The 26,271-nt window shown below is 40.0% G+C and overlaps 1 protein-coding gene across 5 annotated transcripts; it reads left to right on the top strand.

Annotated features, from left to right (window-relative positions):
* The first annotated feature begins 633 nt into the window (after positions 1-633).
* Positions 634-23,937, top strand: HSPA4L (heat shock protein family A (Hsp70) member 4 like). 5 transcript variants are annotated; one of them, XM_054392449.1, is made up of 20 exons: positions 634-842; positions 4,936-4,993; positions 6,442-6,582; positions 7,042-7,164; positions 8,622-8,721; positions 10,391-10,524; positions 11,447-11,691; positions 11,775-11,851; positions 13,021-13,172; positions 13,668-13,774; positions 14,182-14,315; positions 14,930-15,132; positions 16,534-16,590; positions 17,668-17,769; positions 18,268-18,405; positions 19,204-19,329; positions 20,143-20,250; positions 21,037-21,156; positions 21,679-21,840; positions 22,275-23,937. In XM_054392449.1, the coding sequence occupies exons 1-20, from the start codon at positions 736-738 to the stop codon at positions 22,467-22,469; spliced, it is 2,589 nt and encodes an 862-aa protein (XP_054248424.1). In that variant the 5' UTR covers positions 634-735; the 3' UTR covers positions 22,470-23,937. The 5 variants fall into 5 exon arrangements, with proteins under 5 accessions (XP_054248424.1, XP_054248426.1, XP_054248425.1 ...); XM_054392451.1 differs by having other exon boundaries at positions 14,930-15,095; positions 16,563-16,581; positions 17,668-17,773; positions 18,281-18,405; XM_054392450.1 differs by lacking the exon at positions 16,534-16,590.
* The last annotated feature ends 2,334 nt before the right edge of the window (positions 23,938-26,271 follow it).

The following is a 26,271-nucleotide window of genomic DNA, read 5'->3' on the forward strand; positions in this document are numbered from 1 at the left end:
AGTGCCAAACGTTAGGATTTCTGATACATAGCAAGCCCCAGACTTTGAGACTCTGGAGGGCTTTCCAGGATACCCTGGCCACTCATCTTTCCCGGGAACTGGCGCTCTTTGCCCCTTTCCTTGCCTTAGTGTTGAGCGGGCTGGGCGCTGGGGGAGCAGGCTAGGGACCCTCGGAGGAAGGACGGCCGGTCCCACAACCCGCTCCTGACTCACAGCTCCTGAGGATGATTTTATGAATTGGCCTAATCGTCGCCCGCCGGTAATTGCTCTAGATGGTTATAATCACATTAAATTACATAGTGTCGCAAAGCAAATGTTACACTAAAAGAGCAGGTGCCGCACTCAAAGCCAAACTCACAGCCTCCCTACTGCCAAGTGAGCGGTAGCCATTACCGCCCCGGCTCCTTTAAGGGGAGGCCCGCCGGGTTGTGACGTCATGGCACGGGGTGTTGCTGTCGCGAGCGCCTTCTCCCTCCCCTTCCAGATCCTTCTCGAACGCGCGCTGCCCGCAGCCGGCGCAGCCCGAGCTCTTCCGGAAAGTGCCGAAACCGTAGCTGGCGCCTGGCGGATTCCCCGCCGACCGGCACAGCGCGCCTGCGCACAGGAGTGTAGCTGCCGGTTGGTGCCTGGTGCTCCGCAGTGGGGGAGAGACGGGTGAGAAGCCGGGTTCCAGCGCTCAGACGGTCGCCGCTGTATTCACAGGTCAGAGGGAAACGGAACGCACCAGCTGCAGCCATGTCCGTGGTTGGCATTGACCTCGGCTTCCTCAACTGCTACATCGGAGTGGCGCGGAGTGGCGGAATCGAGACTATCGCCAATGAGTACAGCGATCGCTGCACCCCGTAAGTACCGGCGCTCCCGGTCCGCTTGGCCCCCTATACTTTCTCCACGCCTCATCGCTGCACCGGCGAAGTCGGCCGTCCTCCTTGCTTTCTCCCCCGCCACCGGTGGTACGGGGTTCCCCGAGGCGGCCGGGTGCTGGCGGGCGGGTGGAGTCATGTGTGTCCCCGTAGGGCCTTGTTCTCTCTGCGGCCCTATCGCCCCGGCTCGGCGCCGGTTGCTTCCCCGGCTCTCAGCTGGAGAGGAGCGGGGTGCTGCCGGCTGGCGCTGAGACTCGGTCAGCGGTTGTGGCCTGGCGATCGTTCCGGAGCCGTGGGCGACCTCTTTTGCCGGGTCAGTGCCCTTTCCGCGGTAACGGGAGCAGTGTTTGAAGTGGGCGCAGAAAGGCGTATGCTGGGGCAGGAGGCTGACCGAGAAACACTTGCACCCCCGCGCCGGCTTTTGACTCTTCCGTGTCCTTGAAATCCCGCGTAGTGCTCGATGTGCCGCACGGCGCTGGAGCCACAATGGAAATATTTTTCTGTCCTTGTGACACTACTTTTGTGTAGCAAAGATCTCGGTTAAGTGTATGTGTTTCCCGAACTCCTGAGCGGTTGCCAGGGGTGGATGCATTTTTACGAAGAAGGTTGTGATGGAGTAGTGGTGAGACTGGGGAGGAGGACGTTGATTCACCGGGGAAACAGGGAAGTGGCGCGATGAGTTCTTTCTTCTTAAACCTGTTCTTACTTGCACCGCCCTGCATCTGCTGCCCGTGGAATATCGAGGTCTTGCGAGAAAGGGGGGGCAGTGGGCAATGTCCGTGATGATGGGATACGCAAGAGTAGGTGGAGATTCTTCTGTTTCTATGGGATACGTTTAGGGGTTTTAGAGCTCCATCTATGCATAATTTTCAAGGAGAACTCAGAAATGTGTGTAATGCAAAAAACTGGGGGTTGGATGGTACTTCTTTCTATAAAAGGTATTTGTAGCTATCACCAAGAAGTTGTTTTTGTGCTGTGAGGCCATAGTAACTTCAGTATTGCTGTTTTCTTGATCCCACGGAGATGTAGGTTCTGATTTGCTTTCAAAAAAGTTTTGAAATGCAAAGTTGAGTGCTAAAATGCATGTTCTGAATTAATAGCAGTATTGTTTAATTTTTCACTACTAGAAAAATACGCTTCTCAGGTTAACTGTCAAGGCTTTCAATTATTTGTGTGCACATGTTGTGAGAACTGAAACATTCAAATTCTGTGCAAGGAATCCTCCAAACTGTTGCCTGGAGATCCTTAGGCAGCTACAGTTTCCTTCCCCCTTACAACGAAGAGCATTCCCATTTCTTAGCTATTCTTGGAGTGTGTTTTTGCAGGTGGGCTTCACGTAGGTTTCCCTGCATTTAATATTTTCCATGTTAATAGCTGAGTAACTCTATTTTCAAGTGATTATGAAAGGAGTTGGAAGCATGTCTGGATTGCTCAGATACTTTAAGGTAGTAGTAATCTCACTTAAGGTGACATTTTCCTGGGTATTTTCTGCGTTGTCTCCAAAATGTCTCATGGGAGAACATGAGGAATGGCCTTTCTAATGCCATTGTTTTGATGCAAACCAAAAAAGTAAAGAGAAATAAACCACATCTATTCATGTTATGGAAAGTGTATTGCAGTAACTAAACCTTACTTCAAACAGGCTTTGAGTGATGTAGGCAGATCTAACTGTTAAATCATCAGAACTTTTTTGCTTGTTGCACATAGCAACATAGTACATGAACTCTTTTTTCATGTGTTCTGTGGAGGTGCATGCACACTTCTGAGACACTTGGAGTCTGCCAATAGATAACAGTGGTTGGATATGTCCCAGATATTTGGCACTTTCTTCCAGAAATGCAAAGTGTTAATGCTTGTTGTCTGCGTCGCACAGTGTAAAAATATTCAGACTAGCTCTGGCCAAGCTAGTATGCTTCATGTGCAATGTGTTGTTACTAAGCCATGTAAAGATACTGCGTTAGGGCCTAAAGATAGGACAGTCCTGGCTGTGCTCTACAGGGCTAATTGCTCTTTCTGGGCAAGGCTATTTAATGTAGCCAGCTTCCAGGTTTGGAACTGGTTCAGTTACCTTAGTGATACTGCTGTGAACATGATAGTGCTAGTGTAAACATACCTCAGTGCTCCAGACAAAAGCAGTGTAGACTTGCAGAAGATGGGTTTTATCACAGTTTAATATAGTGATCTTAAGTCATAAATCCAGTGTGCCTGTTGTTAAAACATCCGGGTGATCCTTTACTGTGGTTTGCTAAAGCCTGCATCCCATAATTTAAGGCATGGGATTGTTTGTGTAAGTTGTGCGTAGTTTTTGATGTTTTAGCACAAGTGTTTTCAAAAGAAAGGGAATAGTGTTCTGGGTGTGTTAAACTCATGGCAAATGTCCTTTTCAGGTGCTGTGGTTTTGTGAAAATGCAGTTGATTGTTGATACTTAATTTTTTACTAGCTTTTTTCAGACCATGTGTAATTAGTGTAAACACAAACAGTAATTAAAATTATGAGGTGGCATCTTCTTCAGAACCAACATAGAGAGAGGATTGAAATATTCTTCTGGTCAAGAGAGTTGCTACCTTTAGAAGAGGACCGTTCAAAAGCAGGCTGAGGATAGCGTGGGTGACAGCTCTGTTGTTAGGCTTCTGTGCTTCCTAAAGGGCTGCCTTGGATATGACTGCAGTGTTGGGAGCCAAAGAGAGCATGTCTTATTCTTTGACATCTCTGCTTCCCAGCCAAGGGAGAGAGGAACCATCTGTCTCCTTGTGCTGGCACTGGGTGATTGAAATAAGTCACAGCAGGAACTCTGGTGGGCTGAGTAGCTTCTGACTCAATGCTTCATGTTCTGCATAGGGGTATTTGTAAGTAGTGCTGTCCGTCAGCAAAGTTAAATTCTGACAATGGAAAGGTGTGATAAAACAGCATGTTACTATCCATAAAATAATGTCTGCTAAACTATTGGCACCTTTTCTAAATTGCTTTTCTATCTGACTTTTTAAAATTATTACAAAGTGTAATTGGGAGCTGTAGTGTTAAGCACCACTAAAAATGGCAAAGCGGTTTGTGGAAGCTGAAGTGCAGACTTGAAAATGTAGGGCAATGCATTGTCTGTCTGCAGCAGTGGAATGTGGAGAAGGTTGTGCATGTTCAGTCTGGTGGTAGAACAGAGGAGGTTGCTGGATAATACAATCAAATTCCATACACTGCCCTGATTATGGTGATGATGGAGAGGAGGCAGGAAGCCATCTACTGCAGTGACCTTTATACATTCATTAACAATTAAACTTCAACTGTATGAAATGTGCATTATAACTGTTTTTTACTAGTGAATGGTTTAGCTGGGTTTCCTTTCTGGGGAGAGAGTTCTGTTTCAAATCGTTGAAGTAAAGGTTGGGTGATAGTGATTTCGAAAACCCCACAACTTCTCCAAGGCAGTAAGTCAGGTGGGGAGGTGGTGGCTGGTGACCGGGAGGTGGTGGCTGGCGACCTGGGGCAGCTTTTGCTAGAGCCGTGGACTGCTCCAGAGCTTCCCAAGCCCTTCATGTCTGGGAGCTGTTTGGTCTGTTTGCAGTATGTACCTGTTACTCCTCAGTCACAGGAAGTGCTCAACCCTTGGTAGGATTGGGCTGTTCAGTTACCGTGAGCTTAGATGGGTTTTATTGTTGGTTCATGATTGTTGTTGCTGATGGTTCTCACAGTGTGAACATGATACTATCAGGCTTTGGGGTTGTTGAGGCAAGACAACCTGACTGGTGAAGTTGAGGTTTTTTAGTTAAACGTTACAGACTTCTTTGGCTATAAGCAACTGAATGCCTTACCTTCATGATAAGACCTGTAGAGCATGCAACCTTTTAAAGAATTCTTAGATGCAGTTATAATGAAAGGAGTTGTGATTGCTTGCACTTTCTGAACTAACTTGTAAATACCAAAATTACTAGAATGTCAGCAGAAGGGCTGGTGCTTCATGCAATAATGTTGTTAAATACCACATCAATGTCCTTAAATTTTTGTGTTTTCAAGTACCATGGAAATATTTTAGGATGTTTTCTTTTAAAGCTGAATTTCTTTTTTTTTTCTGCTTTTACTTAGAGCATGTATATCCTTAGGATCCAAGACCCGGGCCATCGGGAATGCAGCAAAGAGCCAGGTAAGCAGATCAAAGACTCTCACTTGCATGTCTTCTCTCCTGATGAACAAAGTGATGAATAAATTGGGTATTTTTCTGTTTTAAAGTAGACTTTTCTACAATAAGTGTACATATTGCAATAATAGTTACTGCTTCAGTAGTATATTCTGTGCTAAAACTAAAGCTAAAACTGCGTTGTTTTGTCAAGAGTAAGGAAACCTTTATTCAATACAAGCTTTTTTTTGTTTGTTTACTCATGACAGTAAGAATAGAGTTTGTTGTTAGATCTCCATTGGAGATGGGCAGGACTACTGTGCTCATGTTTTAGAGTCAAAACTGAAGTTGAGCAGTAGAAGTTTAGTATAGATACTGGCTGTTGCTGATAATGTGAGACAAATGTGTCTTCTCCATTTCCTATCTCAGTTTGGAACTGTGAAGAGAAGTCAGATTTCTCTATTCTCTGTAAATTCACTTGAATCGTAGGAAAGCCTTCCTGTGGAAGGAAATATGTGAGAATTCATAATAGCCACTGTGAATCCACAAAATCTAAATAGACCGGGTGTTACCCTATCTCTTTGCATCCATGCATCATGTTGGCATGCTGCTGAGGGCTTCCTTCCCCGTAGTGTGGAGCTTAGCTAACTGAAAGTTTGCCTGGCAGATACCAATTCATGAGGCGCAGCAGCAGCACTGTGAGCAGTCAGTATATGCAAAGGCTGCATTGCTGTCCTTCTCAGAAACTTCACACTTTTTATGTGAGGTCAGCCCCTGAACTGTACTGGTGGGAGGGTGTCCCATCAGTGCTTTTCCCATGTATCAAGTTTGCTGTTCAGACTAGAAAACTAGACCGGGTTATCTTGGAAAAGATCACTCTGGAGCCATTTCTTCGGTAGCTTAAATATTGTATGTGTTGGTATTTGTTCTTTACTTAACGTCTGTCCTTCAAGTAATTAAGTTGAAACACTGATAAGAGAATAGATGGGGGGAGGCTTTATGCCCAGATGGGATCGGAATTAGAGAAAAATTTTAAAGTAACATTTGTTAATTTGTAGAAGCTTCAGCTGAGGTTGATGTAGATAATAACTTAATTTGTTCCTGCAGCTGGCCATTGCAGCAGTAGGCAGTATTATCTCAAATATTGCATACTGTATCAGAATGCTCCTCTAAAATAAAAAATGCAGTGAAATTTTGGCAGCAATCTAATGGATAGTAAAAGGTGAGAGAAATTTCAATCGTTTGTTGTTTTTTTTCTTTCCTATTGGAGACCATAAACTGAAATAATTACAGAGTGTATCTGGTTGGAAGAGACCTCTCTCACCCTACTCTCAGATTGCCAGTAAATGTGTGGGGCTTGACATGGCTCTTCAGTATGTGCATTAAGCCCAAAATAACAAAGAGTTCCTTTCTGGATGATCCTCTATAGTCTGCATGTCATGGGTAATTAAACATTAAAATAATCTTTTTTGCAGATTGTCACAAATGTAAAAAATACATTACATGGCTTCAAAAAACTGCATGGAAGAGCATTTGAAGATCCTTACATACAAGCTGAAAGGGCCAAACTTCCCTATGAACTTCAGAAGATGCCGAATGGCTCTGTAGGAGTAAAGGTGAGTTAAAGCTCTGTGCAGAATATCATTAGTGGTAGAGATGGGCACTCTGGACCTTTGTCACCTAAATTCCTACTTGAACTGACTGACTTTCTTTAAGAAAACTCTTAAGTGTATTCTTACTCATTTTTACAAGACATGTCAGGTGATAAGCAGCAGAGTAACACCTTATTTTTCACAGAACCTGCCATAGCATAGTTGCCTATGTTTTTTGTTTCTCCTTGTAATTCAATCCCTTTAAGTGTCCAAGATCTAGAGTACATGCTCTGCATTACACACTCATATCATCTAATAATAACATGGCGTATAAAAGCATTGTCTCCTACGCTATAAAATGTTAATAGCCCTCACTTCAAAAAGGGGTAAGTTTGTTTAATGCGCCTCCAATACAACTGACTGTAATAAATGTGCTGTTACCAAGAGATGAAGAAAAATTTCTTCCCTGTAATTCTGTTCCAGGTGCGATACCTAGATGAAGAGAGACAGTTTGCAATTGAACAGATCACAGGAATGTTACTGGCCAAGCTTAAAGAGACTTCAGAAAGTGCTTTGAAGAAACCAGTGGCAGACTGTGTGATTTCAGTGAGTTGAAATGTATTGATTGCAGTTTTCTATAGATAACTATGTAAACTGGTACCATTTATGTCTTAATGCAGTGGTAAGAGATAACAAGTAGTAGAGAGAAATCACACCTCCCCAAAATGGGCCTTTATTATAGGGTTTTACAAATGAGAATACTTCTGTAATCCTGTGCAAGAAGATGGGATATAGGTGAAATCAAGAATGTTTTCAGAAAGAAAGTACTTCTTGAGGTGATCCCAAGTGGCTTACTCCAAGTGCTGGGTATAGTAACCCTGATTACTGCAGTTTCTGTTAGAAATGGGAACTGTCCTGTGTGTGAGTGTTATTTTCCTCAGTTCCAAACAACCTTCCCAAATGTCTTCATGGTTGAACACTGTTGGGTTGTGGTGTAGTTGAGGGTTGCCTGAGCTTTACAGCACTGAGGCTTATACCAGAAATTTGAAAAGCCCAAACTATCTGCATCTTTAGAAAGTTCTTTTTATTTGGCTGTTTTGCTTGTGTTGGGTGTTCTTAGCTATTGTCTGTCCCCATGGTGAGAGAGTATGGGGGAAATCTTGGAACATGAGATTTTGTTCCTGATGCAAAATTCTAAATGCCTGCTTTTCACATAGACTTTGTTTACTACTCAATTCTGCTCTAGCTGTGGTGAGAAGTCTGGGCATGAAGTATTGTGGTTATCCTCTCTCTGTCAGACAGACATGGAAATAGGAAAGCTGTATGCTTTAGCTGTTAGAAATCCCCTTTCATCTTTTCCCTTGCTTCCTTATGGTATACAAAGACACTTGCAGAGAATACCTCCCACACAAACAAGGATCCTTGGTAATATGCCACAGTGATAGCTAATGAAATCCACTATCAATGTAGTTCTGTGTCTTAAGCTTGACTGAGGCTGAAGATGTGCCAGCTGATTGCAGCTAGTGTCTAAGTGGGCTCTGATTGTGCTTTAGCTTTTTTTGGTGCAACTGAATATATAGCAGACTGAGCTGGCACTGTGGTAGAGGTGATAACTGAAACACGGATTTGCAGGTTCAGTTGTAACACAAAGTATAGTTCCAGCACCACTCCAGTGCTTCTGCAGTTGTTTATTTTGGAGCTGTGTCTGAATGTTAACTGTGCTGACTTCATGCTGCACAAATGTTTTCAGAAACTGGTGACAATTCTAAGATCAATGACTGTATGAGAAAACATTTTCAGATATCTTTTGATGCATAAACCTAACTCTGTTTAAAACAACTCTAGATGTCACTTCAGTTTTGTCATATCTTGAAATTTTAATCCAAATATGCACTAAAAATTACCTAGCTGTTTTATTCAGACTGCTTTAATCATCTGAAGTTAACTTATAACAGTTCCTTGTGGTATTTAAATTTATGGAATTGCTTCATCGGTAAGTCAGGCTACTTTTTTTTTCAAGTCCATATTTCATAATATCCTATGCAATTATTTTTTGGAAACAGGTACCCAGTTTCTTTACTGATGCTGAGAGAAGGTCTGTAATGGCAGCTGCACAGATTGCAGGATTAAATTGTCTGAAGCTCATGAATGAAACTACAGCAGGTAAAGGGCAAAAGCAGCAACCTCTGAGGGTGACATATTCCTGTTACACAACCAGGAGCTTGGGAAAAGCTAAACAGGCTAGCACTGACCAATCCAGCTTGGGAATTGGAAACACAGCAGCTTGTTTTGGTGAGCTGGTGCTCAGCGTTTGTAAGACTGAGATGAGACTTGGCAACTTGAATACAGTGTCACTTGAAAATAGCTGCTGTGCTTCTGGAATAAAGCTGGTATCTGCTTACTCTTTGCTGTACCATGGAGCTACCGTAGCTGTTTTGGGAAGGCCCTGAAGTAGCTTCAGAATCTCATAATAAGCCAGCTGCAGTATACACCTGACCTAAATTCTGAATTGTTGAATTAAATAATAGTATAGTGCTGTATTAAGTCCTGTGTCTGAATGATCATACCACATACATTATTTAACGTTGGTGTGCAGTGGAGTCTTCTAATTTTCTTTCCAGCTTACTGGACGACGTGTGTGCTGGAATAAAAATAAATCTTATGGAAGTATTAGAGAAGTTCTGTTTTATTTGATGTGAAATGCATTGAAAAGAAATCTTAGTGTGTAATCCAAGGCTTCTCCATTTGTAACTACTTAAATGTGTGCTTTAAAGGCTGCTTTTATACAAACTACATTTTCATGGAGCTTTTTCTGAAAGCAGACATCCTCATCATATTTAAAAACCACTTGAATGTCCAAATCAAGTCAACCAGGAGTCTGTGGGCTAGTGGCAGTTTAAACTTGTGGCAGTCTTGATTAGCTGTAGCATTAGCACAACTGTTGTTTCTGTCAAGTGATGTGTTTACTGCCCTCCTCTATTTTTGGTGAATATTAGGGTTAGAGTATAAAAATAGGGTATACTTCATGGGAACTAAGGCTGCAGTCATTTAAAGCATTTTTCTTTGTTTAATTTAAAATCTGTTTACTTTTAGAAAGTGTAAACAGACTTTCTGAACAAGTGCTGATATCGAAACCTTAGATTTGTATAAAGCAGTCTTCTCAAACAATTTTTGAGCTCTTGAACGTGCTTGCATGTTGCCAAGTTGAGGTAAATAACACAGAAAGTAAGGAATTTCAAAGGAGTGGGGCAGGCATAAGACTTCACTATTTCACAAATTAAAATGTTCATTTGGCTACAAATGAAATACAGGTGTGATGCTTCAGTAGTGTTAAATCTTCTCTTGATCTGTTTCCTCTCTTGCCAGTGAAAAATGTATTCAACGTAACTATCTTTGCAATGAGGTACTTTATATATGAACAGTAATTCTTAAATAGAAACAAAAATAACCAATTTTATAAATCCTGGATGTAAAAATTTAAATTTATGGTGGTGCATATGCTGCTGACTGTAAGTTAGTGCTTTGAAGGTGCATAGCATGCAGCTGTTGGAAAGATAATGTCCAGTTACACAGCATACTGAAATGTCAGTTGTGTGGTGACCATGAGATAATGTAACACTAAAAATGAAACAGTAAGAAATGGACAAACATGGCAGCTTGCAATGGTCTAAAACTTTGCCCCTTCTGATCCTTATGTTCTGTTTGAGCAGATTAAAAGAGGTGTTTAGAAAGAGTAAAGGCAAGCAGTGTCTGTCTTTAGGTAGCACTTTTAATGAATGCATTACAGCTGTATGGAGCGTTCCCCTAACTCCCGTGGGCTGCTGTTTTTCAGTTGCACTGGCCTATGGAATATACAAGCAAGATCTGCCAGCCTTGGAAGAGAAGCCAAGAAACGTGGTCTTTGTAGATATGGGGCATTCTGCTTACCAGGTTTCAATTTGTGCTTTTAACAAGGGAAAATTGAAGGTAATCTTTTTTAGCTTTACAGCAAAACCCCTGAATATTCCTAAGTATTTAGTCAAACAATACTTGGAACACTATTCTGTGGAAAGATTAGTTTAAAACCCCTGAACTAATAAGTGTCTGTAGAAAATATTTTTGAAGTGCTGAATATAAAAACTATTGTTATTTTTTGGCTATTACAGCAAAGCAATATTTATAAAATGCAGAAATGAAGTATCCCAAAGTGTGTTTTGGAAAGTGCTTGACAAAGATACTACTCAATCGTTGTGCTACATGACTGAAATATTGGCATATTCTGGTAGTCTGATAAGCATTGTAGTTGTGCAGCTGACTTACTCATGGGAAAGTGCTGAATTCCCTGAACTGCATTTTGATTTTTTTCAATGTGATTTTTTTTTTTTCTGCTGCCCATGATGGTTCAAAATCTAAATGCAATAGAACGTGAAATAAAGCTGAACTGTCTTGACTGATGGTTTGGAGACTTTTGTCTGTGAGCTATTGATAGCTGAATGTTTTCGTAAACTTGTCCTTGGTGGTAAAATGTAATTGTCTGAAGTCATGTGCAAGATGATGGCAAATGTTTCTGTTTTGAGCTAGTAACAGATGATGAAATTGCTGTCCTGGTCTGCCTTTTCTTTGGGGCGCTAGTAAATGGGGTAGGGGCCACAGCACAGTAGAAAATAGCATGGTAGATGTGATAGTATTTTATTTGGGGAGGGCAGAAACTAAATAAATGAGCAGTGATGTTCTCAAGTCATTTTGTCTGGCAAATGCACCAGACAATAGTGAGAAAACCACAAAATTTTCCAATGTCAAACCTGTCTTTAAAGGTGTTAACTTAAATTAGTGTCTTTATGAAAGTTATCCCTGTATCGAAACAAACATGGTCTAATAACTTTTAACTTTGTTCATTCACTCTGTGCAGGTCTTGGCTACTACCTTTGACCCATTTGTAGGTGGTAGGAATTTTGACGAGGCTTTAGTAGACTACTTCTCTGAAGAATTTAGGACAAAATACAAACTGAATGTAAAAGAGAATCCCCGAGCCCTGTTACGATTGTATCAGGAATGTGAAAAGCTGAAGAAGCTTATGAGTGCAAATGCTTCTGATCTTCCACTCAATATTGAGTGCTTCATGAATGACCTTGATGTCTCCAGTAAGATGAACAGGTACTGTGCCTTATTTCCATTCAAGTGAAGTACGGTGTCTTGAGCTGTCATGTGATGTGAAACACTTTTCTTTGTTCTTGCAGAGCTCAGTTTGAGCAGTTGTGTGCTGCCCTTCTGTCCAGAGTGGAACCTCCTCTGAGAGCAGCCATGGATCAAGCTAGTAAGTAGGAGTTAATTTAGGTGCTACTTTTGGTTCAAGAAAGTAACTAGTAATCCAGTTATTCTAGATCTCTTTAATGATAATATTTTTAATATATTTTTGTATTTATTAGAATTGCAAAGCTAAGTACTGAAAAGTTAAATGTAAGTTCCATTCATATGCTTGTCATGTATGCATGATCCCATTCCTGCCTCATGAGTGCACATACCAGTCTGCAACTGTGGTTTATTGACCCTCATTCACCCTGTGTAACGGAAAAGGTTGGTGCTCTGAAATTGTTATTTAAAAACATAAAACAATCAAACCAAAACCACAATGGGAAAAACTACTATTATTTACTGCAGCTGTCTGACCAACCTTTTTCATACACAATACATACATGTCCTCACTGACCTGAGAATTTGGCAGTATATTCTTGAAATAAGTTATCTGAAGCATGTGCAGTAACAATTAATTACTTTTTTAATTTATTTTTGCCTAATGTAGCATAAAGGAGAGAATTATACTTCCATAGGAAAAGGTTTTGCCCTTAATTCCAGCACCTTCAACTAAAAGGGAAGATTTCTGCTTAACTTGTAACTTGGCTAGATAGCTAATATAGGAAATAAGAACCTGAATAACTGCTGAGCAGAGCAGTTGTTGGAGGTCATTTCATACACAGATGTTGGATTCAGAATTGAAGTTATCCTGCAAGTACAGTTTAATATTGAGTATATATTTTTAGTTAAAGGTTTTGCTTTTCTTTGGCAACCAAAATTAAACCAGACATAAAATGAGGTATAAGAGGTTTTACTTTGCTCTCGTTTTGGAGGCGTCTATTAGTGCAGGGCTGCTAAAGGAAACCCAGTTTCACCCTGAGCTTAGGCATACCAGAAAGGGGATGCACATGGACCTCATTTTAAGAACAGCTGTCCTCATTGGTGCTTGGTTTCTGAATTTTCCAGAATTATGTAACTAGAAAAATTCCTGGCCTGCAGGAGGGACAAAGAGTTTGACTAGGTCACATCATGATAAATCTGGTTTTAAAGAGCTTGTCAGCCATTGAATATATTCAGTGCTTGTCACAGTGTCTAGATCATAAGAGAACTCTTACCTTTTTTGTTGTTGTTGTCCAAAGGCAGTTTTTGGTATCTCTATGATAACTGAAGGCCGTGCACTCTCTTTTCTAGAACTTCAGCGTGAAGATATCTACAGTATAGAAATAGTAGGTGGGGCTACTAGAATTCCAGCAGTGAAGGAACAGATCTCTAACTTTTTCTGTAAAGAGATAAGCACCACGCTAAATGCTGATGAAGCTGTTGCGAGAGGCTGTGCCTTGCAGGTATAGTTACTGAAATTAAACTTGAGTATTGCTTCTGTAACATCATGTACTAATGAAATACAGCTAACCAAAGGCAAAATGTGTTACAGCTGAGACAAGATGAGGAATCTTGTTCTTTGTGCCTGGCCATGTCAGAAATTGCTGCATTACATTTGCTAATTTGCTGCTGTGTTGTGTTAGAAGGATGGTCTCGGTGAGAGAACTGTTAGGTTTGATGAATCAAATGGCACTGTTCTACTGTGTGTAGTCATTTGGAAGCTTGGCTGGATATCTTCACTGACAGTCTCTGGGGGATTAGCATCTGTTGCTGTTACTTCAGTTGAGTCTTTCAGTTCAATTAATTTCTTGCTAAGAAGGGGAAGTTTCTGTTAACAAGTCAATGACTTCCATGTGACCTCATAGGAATTGTAGCCTTTTTTACACTTGGTTATTAATTATAGTACATACTATTATTTGACTACATTGCCATAATAAAATTTTGTCTTTGTTTTCTAGTGTGCAATTCTTTCCCCAGCTTTTAAGGTGCGTGAATTTTCCATCACAGATGTTGTTCCTTATTCGATAACATTGAGATGGAAATCGTCCTATGAAGAAGGAACAGGGTAAGTTGTATGGTGGCTACTATAAAGTGTGTATTTGTGTATGTGATGAAAAATGTTGAGGTATGGAAAAGACCAGGCCTCAGACTTTGAAGCTCTCTTCCAGTCAAATGGTTTCAGTTTTGGTTTTTTTGGTTTTTTTTTTGCATTATACCTCTAGATTTCCAGCTACTGCTTAATAATTAGAAATATATTTAATTAAAAAATGTTGGTGCAAAATCGCCTCTCTTTTAAGATGTGTAACACAGAATGCATAGTCCAGCTTTGAGACCCAAAGGAGGCCTTCAACCTGCAACCCTTATTACAGCCTAACTGCAACTAGTATTACAGCTGTTGATCATTAACACACCTTGATTGTCCATTACCTTACATTCAGTAGTTCAACCTTACTTAATATTTTACTGCTTTAGGGAGTGTGAAGTCTTCAGTAAGAACCATGCTGCTCCATTCTCAAAAGTAATTACTTTTCACAAGAAAGAGCCTTTTGACCTGGAAGCTTACTATACGCATCCACATGAAGTGCCTTATCCTGACTCCAGAATAGGTAAGCCTATGTGAAGAAAACACCTATACCCAACTCGAGCTGATGATGGGAAAAGTGTTTCTTGTTGTTTTAAGTGGACATAATAGGACACTTCCATATTCCCCAGGTTACAGAAAAGCCTAGGTTCCTTAGAAAGGCTCAGCACAGTCATCTTGGTTTAGATGCAGTGATCAAACAGTATCAACGTCATCTTTGGGCAGCTCCTTAAAAACTTCACTATTTTCATTCTGTCTTCACCATTTCTGAATGCTTTAAAAATGAGGAAGTACAAAGAGTGTAGTTCTCTATTGTCTGGTTCTTTCAAGGTTTATAAAATAGATCTTACGTGCCTGCCAGCCTGGATATTTCAAAGAAATTGGGTCAGAGGAGCTGTTAGAAGTAGACAGCAATCTGTCATGTCTCTCTCTGCTACTCAACATACAAGACAGACATTTCCTGAACTTAAGCATCGGTTCAGTTTAGCTGTGCCTTATGTTGTAAAGTTGACAACTGAGTAGGAAGTTCAGATAGCTTAAATTGTTATAAGTTGCAACCAGGAATGTATTTTATCTCTTTTTTTTGCCTCTTGCACTGTTTTGCTGGGAAAACAGTTAAAACCATCCTTGTTTCTTAAGGGCGTTTCACTATTCAGAATGTTGGTCCCCAACATGATGGTGACAATTCCAAAGTGAAGGTCAAAGTGCGTGTCAATATTCACGGCCTTTTCAGCGTGGCTAATGCTTCTATCATCGAGAGGCAGAATGTTGAGGGAGATCACAATGACATACCTATGGACACTGAATCATCAAGTAAGAGCCAAGGCAGAGATGAAGAGCTGGTATGTAAACTTGTAAAACCTACACTCCTCATAATCCTGACAAGAGAGCCAGTAGCTGGAGATTAAATCAGAGTGTATGGCTTCTGACAAGTACTGCTTCTCCACCCTTAAATTACTACTTCAGTTATGTAACATTTCTTCATGTTTATTATGAAAGTACTGGTGACAAGTGACACTAAGAAAGCAAAGAGGAATGTAACACCTGATTCCAAAGGAAAGTGATTTTTTTCATTATTCTTTACCATCTCTCTACTAGCTCTAGCATTATCTAATGTTGCTATCAATGGCAGCATATTTAGTGAGTTGACAAACACATTGTAAAGGTTGGGACGGTGGTGGTTTGGTTCGTTTTTATTTTCCTGAAGTACTGCATTTTCAATGAGTAAAAAATACGGTATTTTTTAATATGGAAAATCTGTTCTTTAAAAACATTTATTCACTAAGGGCACTTCTTCATGTACTTCAGAAGTGGTGGTTCTTAAAAACTGACTTGTAAGCCCATAGGGGAAGTGACTGGTTATTATGCAACAGCTTTGTTATTAATACTGAGCAGTTTAACAAAATTTATGTTCTTTCATTGTAGTGCAAGGAGGATCACCTTTTTGGTAGTGCACTGCATACTGAAAGCAGATCACTAAGGTAGTGAGGTGCAGCTTTTATATTTGACACTGTGCAGTTGAGGATTGGATGCAGGGAGCACTTTGCAGCTAGGACCAGCACACCAGCACTGGCCTTGGCAGCCTTTCATTGTGCCTTGCTATAGCTTGGGATTTTGGTTATGTTACAGCTCCCAGGAGAAGGAGATGATAGCATAGAGGAAAAAGAGGATAAAGCAGTGGACAAGCTGCTAATTAACACTCCTACTGTCTTTCTGAGATTGCAAGGTGGTCAGCAGAGCTACTGGCCTCACATGCTGTCAGATGTACTGAGGAGGGAGGTTTCCTTAGGGAATACAACTCGGAAGTAAGCAAACGCTCTGGGGGTTTATTTGGAGGAAGGGGTGAATGTATTTTCCTGTTACTGTCTTTTAAAATCTGTCCTCAGCAGCTTTTCCCACTTCAGTTAAATACACTCTTGGAACTGGGGCAAGTGATTACATAATTAGTATTATATAATTGATAGAAGCCACTCCTTATATTTTACCCTGCTTTCCAAGAATTTGAGCATATTTGGAATTCAGACATGATGTAGTTCCAAGTGGACGGGTGCTCTGCATCTGATGCTTGTAAGTGAAAATGTTTGCAAGTAACAGAGCAAGTTTAGTGCAATAGGACATTGGAGATGGAGGTTACTAAGCGTATACTGTGTTTAGTACAAGAGTAACCACGTCCCCCCTCAGGCTTTCAGTGCAGTACTTCCATCCATCTAACACATCTTCTTTCTCAAACTGGTGCTTGTCAGCAATTACCTCTCATTACTGAGGATGATACCCTCAACTCTGAGGAAGAGGTTTGTGGTGTATAATGTATTTCCCCTCTCTAGCTCTTCTGTGTAGGCACAATGGTTCCTTCCAGTTGCGTTTTCTGTGTGAACAGTAAGAATGGTAAAAATGATAATTTTCATAATGTTTTTTCCTCTGAAGTAACAAAACTTAAATTTGGTAAAAGTGGCTTTTTTGTTTTCAACATCTAAAAAACGTTAATTAAATTATAACAGCGGAACTGCAACATCTGCATCTGCACCAGTCTGAACTAGCAGTGAATTATTGTACATGCATAAGGAGTTAGTGAATCCAGGAGTCTTCATTTCTTGTGATGGAAGTAATCCTGGGCGTTTCAGACCTCAGCTACAGCTCAGTAGTTACTGATGTCCAAGTATTGGAGCCATCCTGAAAACTTCAGGCTTATCCACTACTATGTTAGTAAAAGTTCTTTGCAATGTATACAAGGAATTGTATTACTTGAACTACATCAAGTGATCTCCGCTAGCAATTACTGATGTCTTTAAGATCCTTACATTTAGAACAAGGCAGAGAACTTACAGATGAATTGAACTGAAAATCTCTTAACTTTTGGGTGGCAGGGAAGGAAGACAGTTGGATTTATGCTCCAAGACACTAGTACAGAAACAAATTTTTAGGGTTCTGTGAGACAGATGTGGATAACAATGACAATAATTACTTCTGGTTTGGATTACAAACTTCAAAAATTGAGATGAAAAATGGTATGAGACTGAAGTTCTGGCTGTTCCACAGAGAACCTATTGTTACTGCTTGTGTTAGGAGTGTGTTTCTAGAATGTTCTTAGCATCCATTGTAGATGTATTTCTAATTTAAAATGGAATATTCATAAGGCTTAGTGTGCTTCTAATAATGGGGACAGATGGCAACATCATAATTGTTTCAAGGGGACAGGCAAAATAGAATTCTCATTTAATTTGAGAAAGATGAATACAAGTACTGTATCAAAATGCCTGCTTAAAATTGTGGATCAAAAATTTTTAAGTCTATGTATTGTCTGTGATCTATTGTGATTGACAATGAGTCTAAAATCATAAAGCAAACCTTTGCATTCCGTTATGTAACTCTCTTTCTAGGATAAAATGCAGGTTGATCAAGATGAAGGTGTTCAGAAAACTCAAGCTGAACAACAGAACCAAGCAGATGAGGAAACTGAAAATGCAGGAACTGAAATAAAAGTTTGTATTCAGTATTGATAAGGAAATCTCCTGTTTCATCCCTTAGACTGTTTTTGTCCTGTGTTCTTAGTCATTAATCTTACTAGTTGTAAGACATCAACTGTATTTAGAGAGTCCAGCTACACGGAAATGGTTATGTTAGGAATCTTACCTTAGCACTTTGATTTTTCAAAACAGACTAGAATAATGACTTAGAAGTAAGTTTCTGTTACTTAATGTGGTCTTATAGAGAAGATGGAATCTAGGTAGTGTTAGGAAACATTATCAAGAACACTGTGGTGTATTTAGCTTTTGAAAAAGTTTTTCTCAGAAGCTCTGCGTTATTTTTAGAGAAATTAAACTCCACCAATTTAGTTCAAAACTTTTAAGTAGTGGCAGAGCAGGTGCCTCGTTTACAAATAATTAATTTGTAGCTGTTTTACTAATTTTGTGTGTCTTTTTTGAGCATGAGTGTAGAAATATTTCTTGAAAGATTGTTAATAGTGTAAATCTCTATAGGCTGCTTCAGGAGACAAGCAAGATCATCCAGCCCAGCCAAAGGCTAAAGCAAAAGTGAAGAGTATTGACCTACCTATACAGGCAAGCCTTTATAGACAACTGGGACAAGATCTTATCAATTGCTATATAGAAAACGAGGTAAGCATTATAAGCAGATGACCATTGAAGTTAATGTCACTGTAAACGATTGTCCAGAAGGTGTTTGCAACCATGAACTCATTTATCTAATAGAGAATTCTTTGGGGGTTTTGCCTTCAATTGTAAGGGGGTTTGTTTGGGTCTTTTAGTGAAATTCATTAGCTTAGGTAGGCTTAACTACTCATGTCTGATGTTGACCTGAGAATTGCCATCACAGGCTGCATAGTGTCTTACAGTGATGCTAATTGTTATTGGCTGATCCGATACTGATCAGGAGTATCATTTGCCTGTGTTCTGGTGCTTTGCAGAAGCTGGGTCCTTGGTTCTATCACTTTTTGGCCTTCCAAATCCCACATCAGCATAAAAAGTATTATAACATGTAGAAAACTTGGCCTTTAGAGAATCCTTTCTGAACTTCCTAGGTATTATGTCTGTGAAGACTCTACCACGTAAGCTTTTCTCTGAAAGGTGTTCAGTCTGAAGAACAAAATACAAATTACTTTTGGTAGGACAGAATGATGCCTGGTGACTTACAAGCCAGAGTCAAGACATGCCTATTTCTAGTCCTGTTTATTGTGGTCAGATCATAATTCATGTCTGACCATATATGTTGAAGCACTTGGCAAACAACTCCCAAATAAGAATTCTTCTGTCCCCATTGCAGTTCTGCTTGCAGTGTAGATGATCTATCCAGAGGTGACAGATCTGCAGAGTTCTGTGGTGCAGTTTCAAGACAGTAACCATTGTGCTAGACACTTGATATGCTTTTAGTTTTAATTGAGTTTTTCTTCACCCTAGGGGAAGATGATGATGCAAGACAAGCTTGAGAAAGAAAGAAATGATGCTAAAAATGCTGTTGAAGAGTATGTGTATGATTTCAGAGACAAGCTGTGTGGAGTCTTTGAGAAATTCATCACTGAAGAAGTAAGACTCACCTATGTGTTTCAGCTATTGGAACAAATTTCTTTGTATTTTTAAGTTTTAAGCATGGGGTATGTGGAAGTTGCAGGGGTCTCTTGGAGTCATTTCAGAGCGAGACAAGAATTGTCTTCACAGAAGTGAAGTTCAAACTACACTTTGACCTGGCATCTGACATGCAAATATGCAGAACTCTTGTAGTCCAAGAAGTTGCACTGTGGCAAGGAGAGACTCTGGATGTAGGCACCAAGTCCTATGGTGGGGGTAGGAAAGTAGGGCAAAGCACCATGAGCCCCTCAGTGGCCAGAGTGGGTAGGAATAAAATGAAAATGAGGTGAAATGGGGTGTCTGTAGCTCTGTGTTTTATTGTCTAATTAACTTAAGAACACAATTCTTTCCTCACCTAAAAGTAGTTTGAACACTGCAGGCTATTGAAGTAAAAGGTGATGAAGAAAGCTGTACACTGGGCTTCTACAAAAGCAGTATTTAAAGAACACTTACTCTATGGTCATTGCTCTGTAACAGCCATCTAAGTGGCTGGTACACAAGCAAACAGTTGAGAGAGCAATGATCAAGCAGCAGTTTTAACAGCTCCCATAAGCTTCACCTACTAATTAGAGTAGTGGGGCTGTCTGGCCCCTTTTCCATTCTGTAAAATCTTGACTTTCAAGTCTGTTAATTACTTCACTATCACTTCTGAGTATTTTAAACTGATGAAACCATCATCTTTCAGTAGGGGGTGTTCTTTGTGTGCTGGCAGGAGTAGTCTCATTTGTTGTGTTCCCATCTGAACTACTATGTTCCTCATTTGTTTCATAGGATTCAAACAAGCTGACTTTGATGTTGGAGGACACAGAAAACTGGCTTTATGAAGATGGAGAAGACCAGCCAAAACAAGTGTACATGGATAAACTCCAGGAATTAAAGGTAAGTTCTAAATTTTTGGAGAAATGGTATGTGTAAATCCATGAACTTTTAAGTGTGGACACTCAGGTTGTACCTGGATGCAGTTTAGTCAGGAGTTGTACATAATCAGACATGTAGTTTGTTTCAATGTCAGTTGTGTTTCTAATTTGGAAATATTTAAAATGAAGCAGATTCACTGGTGACAAATAGGATTAATTGCTCTGGGAATTTTCTCACTCTTGCTAGAGTCTGAAAGAATCTTCTGAGTAGTTCAACTGCTCTCCCATGTATTCAATATTAGATTCTAAAGCAGCTGCTCTGTTTTATCTGTTTTCAGAGCTCTTTTGTGGCTGTATCATAAAACTGACATTTTGGTCTAATACCTGATGATAAAGGCTGAAGGTCCTTTAACAGTACCTTCTACTGTGTACCAGTGTACCAGTAATGACAAAAATTACATAATTCAGGTTTTAATAAGCTCATGGAAAAACATGAATTCTGATGACGACTACTCTGTAGTAAGTTTAAGTTTGTCTTCAGCTCTTAGGCTCAAACTGTTTTCCCTCCAGTCAGGTTGGCTTTGAGGCTAGGGTAACTGATGGAAACAGTAGTGTAGATCCTGGCAACTGCCTTCTTGCCTGCATGCCAGTATTCAAGAGAAGGGAATAAACAGACAATGGATAAAACTTAATGTTTTCAGATGAACTACTTTTGAACCATCCATATAAATCCTGACTTGTCTCTCTTCAAATGGACCAGACTGAAGAAAACTTGTGTTTGTCAGGATCTTTGTGCTTTTATTTCCAGAAATTTGGACAGCCTATTCAGGAAAGATACATGGAACACGAAGAGAGACCAAAAGTTTTAAATGAACTGGGAAAGAAGATTCAGCTCCTTATGAAAGCAGTAGAAGCATACAAAAATAAGGTAGAAGCAAATTACTAAGGGAATAAACTATTTCAAGTGTTGGAATTTGGCTGTGGAGTTCATGGTGTTTAAAAATAAATCCTATAGGATTACTTGTGAAGGTGCTGTAAAATGGCTGTTGTGCTTCTCCTGAAACTGTTCTGGATTGCTAGCATAAAAGGCTAGCACGACAGCATGAATTCAACATAGTCACATTTTTGTAGTGACTTGCACCACTTGAAACGGATATCCCAGGTTATGGCTATTGCCATTGTTTCTGTAACTTGCAGAGCTCCATTAATAAAACTACAATAAATTTAGGGTGCCTTTTTTCAACATCGTTACTAACCTGCTTCAATGGAGATTGTTGATCAAAATTTGAAATGGCTTAAGATCATGTCCTACGTTCATGCTTTATATGAAAAGCTTGTTAAAACTATTTCTGTTAGGTTGTAGCAATGTTATCGTATTGTGTTTGGGTGTTAATGAAATTCTTAGCTGGGTGAGAAGTATATATTAATTGATGATGCTCTCTCACCTTAGGATGAAAAGTATGATCACCTCGATCCTGCTGAGATGGAAAAAGTTGAAAAATATGTCAATGAGGCTATGAATTGGTTGAACAGCAAAATGAATGCTCAGAACAAACTAAGTCTAACTCAGGATCCAGTTGTCAAAGTGGCAGAAATCATGTCAAAATCTAAGGTAAAAACAAAAAATTATTGTATGTGTTGCACTCTAGTTAAAGTTGGTTTTTAAGAAGATTCTGGCTTTTGTCTTGAGCTAGGGTATTACACCTGCAGAGATTTTAAAGCTAGGAATAGATTCGTACACAGGGAGCTGTAGTTGTATTGATGTTCAATTCTGGCTTTTGATTTACAGCAGTGCCTCTGAAAAACCCTTTTTGAAATAGCCTCAGTTACAGCACCAGGCTGGCAAGAAAATGGATTACCACCTAGGCTTCTTTAGGTAGTAAAAGTTTTTATTTTAATTTCTTAGACTTGATAGAATTGAGAAGTCTAGCCCTTGAAAATTCAATTCAGGCCATTGAGAACCCAAACCAAATTTGAGACATTCTAGTTTTAATGCAGTTACTGTGCAACCAAATGAACTTGCTCTCTCACTTCTGTTACAACTAGGAATTGGACAGCTTCTGTAATCCCATTATATACAAGCCCAAACCGAAGATAGAACCTCCCAATGATGGGCAGTCAAAAGCTAATGGTGAACACAATGGACCAGTGAATGGACAGAGCAGTGCTGAAACAAAACCTGAACCAGCGAAGGACAATTCTCAGCAGACCAAACCACCTGGAGAAATGGAAGTGGACTAAACGTTGCACTTCTTTTACTTAATCAAAATAGTGCAAGTAACCACAGGGTCCATTCTTTTTGTCTGGTACACACCTCAGATGTTCAGTTATTCTTAGCCAACCTTCTGTCATTTGTTGCTGAGTAGTTTTAAAAGTGTTTTATATTAAGTACACCTCTGATGTTTATTTCCACTGATGCTGCTTATGTGGAGCTTTAGCCAAATGTAGATTGTATAAGTCAGTTTAAGCTTTCCCAATATATTTTATATCAAACATACAGAATTGATATATAAATGGCAACAATCTACCTTATTTAAAGCTTTTCTTGTGGATAAACCTCAGCTCCTTTATTCAGGAAAGGATACTGTATTGCACTACTGATGCTCAAGTGTAGATCTAATTGCATCTTTATTTTGGAAAAATATTGGAATTGAAGTGGCAAAACTTGTCACTTGAAGCACTGACCTTTTCTAGTTATTGTATTGTTATAATTTAAATATTAAAATAGAGGTTAGTTGGCATATGTAGTCCATCTTGTTGATGTACCATGAGGATTGTATGGTCTTTTCCATATAAACTGAATAATACAAGCTTAAACATGGTTTAGTTTCCCATACCACTAACAGCATATGTTAGCTGCAGAATGCTGGCATAATGGTTCTGCCTTGTGCTGAAATCATCCAAGGTCTCAGCACACATCGCTGTACATAAGGTACTCTGCTTCGGGTAGGATGATGCTAATGGCAGTGGTAGGAAGTACCCAAGGACCGTTGCATAGCTTTCCCTTGAAAATGTCTTATTGCACGTGCTACTACTCCTGCTGCTTTTGTTTTGAAGGAAATCTCTATCTTGATCACACCTTGAGCTGGGGAGGAGAAACAACAGAAATAGTGCTGTGCGAGCTGGATATTAGCAACCTGGGTTTGAGGTTGCTTCTGTGCTGTTAGTTGCAAACTTGAAAATGCTGAGAGCTTATTTAGGCCTTAATACTCAGCACATAAATATTTTTGTCATGGATATAAGCAAAAGAGCTTACAAACTGGATAGTATTACCCAAAGATGGAATCTACTTGAGAAACTTGTATAGCTTACCAGTTACCTTCAGTCATTAACTTGATGGAATGAAAACATCTATAACATACTACACAGCTGAGTCACTACTTTTCTGTGATACATCTTACATACTGTCAAGGTCCAGTGTGTGTTCATAAGTGCTGAATGGTCCTGTCAGTCACTGAAGTGCTGAAGCACTTGCCTCAAGCAAGTCACTCTGCTGCTGACTTCAAACAGCTCTTCCATTACCAGCATAGGACTGGGCTACTCTTGGTTATGGAAAGTATTTTTAAGGCAGCATCATTTCCAGCTGTGTATAAACAGGCTTGACTAGCTCAAGTGTTAGAATTTCATCTTCATGACTGATAGCAAGTGGCCAGGCTGCACATACTTTACTATTCCTACTCTAGACAGTCAATTGGGGATGATCTAGCACCTTGAGTTGACATATTCAAAGTCCTTGAACAAAAACTGAGTGACCTTGAACAGAACTGCAGCTACTTGCAACTTCAGTCTTGAATTCTGCCACTATAATCACTGGCGCTGAGGGCGTGATTGCATTTCAGTGTCTCTTATGCTAACTGTAAGTCATACATGACTGAGCCAGTTTGGGTCCCATAGGCTTTAACATCATGAATGCCTTGGTGGCTTAACTCCAGCAGTGTAATGAGTGGCATTCATAAATACTGCCTTCCTAAAACTCATCTATAAGTTGATTTGTGTAGCAGGCTTCCTGATACCTGGTAGAAGAGCTCAAACAGTGGAAACCTACAGTAGCTAAAGGGTCATGTGTAAGTCTTCTGCTGGTGGTCATCAGATGTTTAATGCTAAATTACAAATGTTTGTAGTTCTTGTGCATAAAGGCTGGAATAATTACACAGCAAGATGAAAAGCAGATGCGGTTAAGATAAGTTACTGGAGTAGGGCTTTCTTACTAGAATAGGGGTTGTTGTTTTGTTTTGATTTTCTGGGCATGTGCTCTGTCTCGTATCCCTGGTGAAGAGGAATGCTACTCACAGACTGCCCATAGCAACTGCTTGCTAATGCATATATTAAGAATTCCATTTGGAAAGGTCAAATGGGACATTGAAGTTGTCCAGTACTTGCAAAAGCTATGCACAACTTGAAGGGGATGTTTTGTGTGTTGGACTCAACAAGTGTGTTACCCTGTGGCTACCCTGACAGCACCAGCCTGAGTATCTTGCCACATAAATAAGTTTTGTTAGGGAACCAACAGTAGTACACTATTCTGTGTGTTGTATTTTAGAAGTGGGTATTTGTTGTGAGTGTTTTATTTGAAACTTTTGTTGAGAGCAAGATGTATTTCCAAAGTTTGAAGATGCTCCCTCCAGCCCATAAAAAGAAAAACCAGGAACCAACACTACCTTTGTAGAGGCAGTGGAGTTTAGTTGAAATACTTCTGGTTGGTTGGGTTTTTCTGTCACAATCTGTAACATAATGTACAAGTTTAGGTACCAAACAGCATCCATACTTCAGTTTTCTTTCATCAGTAACATCTTTCTTCATTCCTGTAAGGAGGACACTTCTCTCCTGTCTCAAACATTAATGGACCTGCTCAAGAAATGGCTTTAAAATTAATTTGCTTTACTGGACTAAGTTGCTGGTTTATAACTGACTTATGGCTTCCTTCCCACATCTTTTTATTACTTCAGGATTTTCTTTGAACTTCATTCAGATGTGACAAATATTTTTAACAATTGCTTTAAGTTAAACTTTTTATGCTATTCATTCTTTAAATTGACAAGGGTGCTAGAGACAGAACAACCCAGTACAGCTGCCTGCCTTGTTTGGTCTGACTTTGAATGCTGTGTCTGAATTTGAATGAAGAATCCTCTCCCTTCTTGTCTTTTGGCAGTGTCCTCCTTTTCACCGTTTAAATACTGCCTTGGGGGCATGCTTGCAATACTTTGCAGTAGCCACTTGGATCCCAAATCCTTCCAAGCAGTTCGGGTGAAGTACCTAACTTGTGTTACCACTGGGATTCACAGGGCAGGAGGGAGAAGCTGCCATTGTTGCAGTGCTGGAGGGGGTGGGGTGGTGGGTGAGAGTTACTTCAGTGCTGCTGCTGAAGTGTGCAGCGTTCTGCATGCCTGCCGTGCTGCAGTAGGGAGGTTTTGGAGGTTTCACTTAAAGGTGAAAGCTGTTACTCTAAAGCATCTAGTGTGTATTGACAAGATTCCTTTATGTCTTCAGTATTTGAAATTACACTGTTTTCAAAACGTGTCAGTGCTCTGAACTCAATTATAGATGCTTATTTTTTGTTACTGTTCTCAAATACTCCATATTTAAGTGTTTGGGTTCTTTCCTGTAAGGATTACGTTTAAGTGTAATTCCAAGAAATGGGCAAGAAGCGGGCAGGAGACTTCTGTCCTCACGCTAGCATCAAAAAATACTTAGGAACTTTACTGCCTTAAAACCTCTCAGTTGTCCATGCCTTTCAGCTAACCAACACTTGCTTACCAAACCACTGACCCTCTGCCAAACACACTGCATTGGCTGGTCTAAAGCGCTTAGCCAGCTGCTGTAGGAAAGCCAGCTGTATCCACTTCCTAGAGATTAGTGTCATCATGAATCTTGTTTCTCAATACACAGTTTTAATGTTTCTGCGCTGTAATACATTGATACACTGAGTTTTGTGAGCCCTTCCATGCTGAACCTTAGGTGCCCACAATTGTGGGTCAGTGTAGTGTCCACCATGCTTGAAGGATGCTCACATAAGCTACTACTAGCTGAGTTTTCTTTAACCTAA

The sequence above is a fragment of the Indicator indicator genome, chromosome 25, assembly GCF_027791375.1.
Source record: "Indicator indicator isolate 239-I01 chromosome 25, UM_Iind_1.1, whole genome shotgun sequence".
In the NCBI taxonomy this organism is placed as follows: domain Eukaryota; kingdom Metazoa; phylum Chordata; class Aves; order Piciformes; family Indicatoridae; genus Indicator; species Indicator indicator.

Bases quoted from the DNA above. Each gene is read 5' to 3' on its own strand.
- HSPA4L (XM_054392449.1), top strand. From the start codon at position 736: ATGTCCGTGGTTGGCATTGACCTCGGCTTCCTCAACTGCTACATCGGA. The intron at 19,330-20,142 runs GTAAGACTCACC...TTTGTTTCATAG, and splicing joins AGAAATTCATCACTGAAGAA to GATTCAAACAAGCTGACTTT. The intron at 20,251-21,036 runs GTAAGTTCTAAA...TTTTATTTCCAG, and splicing joins ATAAACTCCAGGAATTAAAG to AAATTTGGACAGCCTATTCA.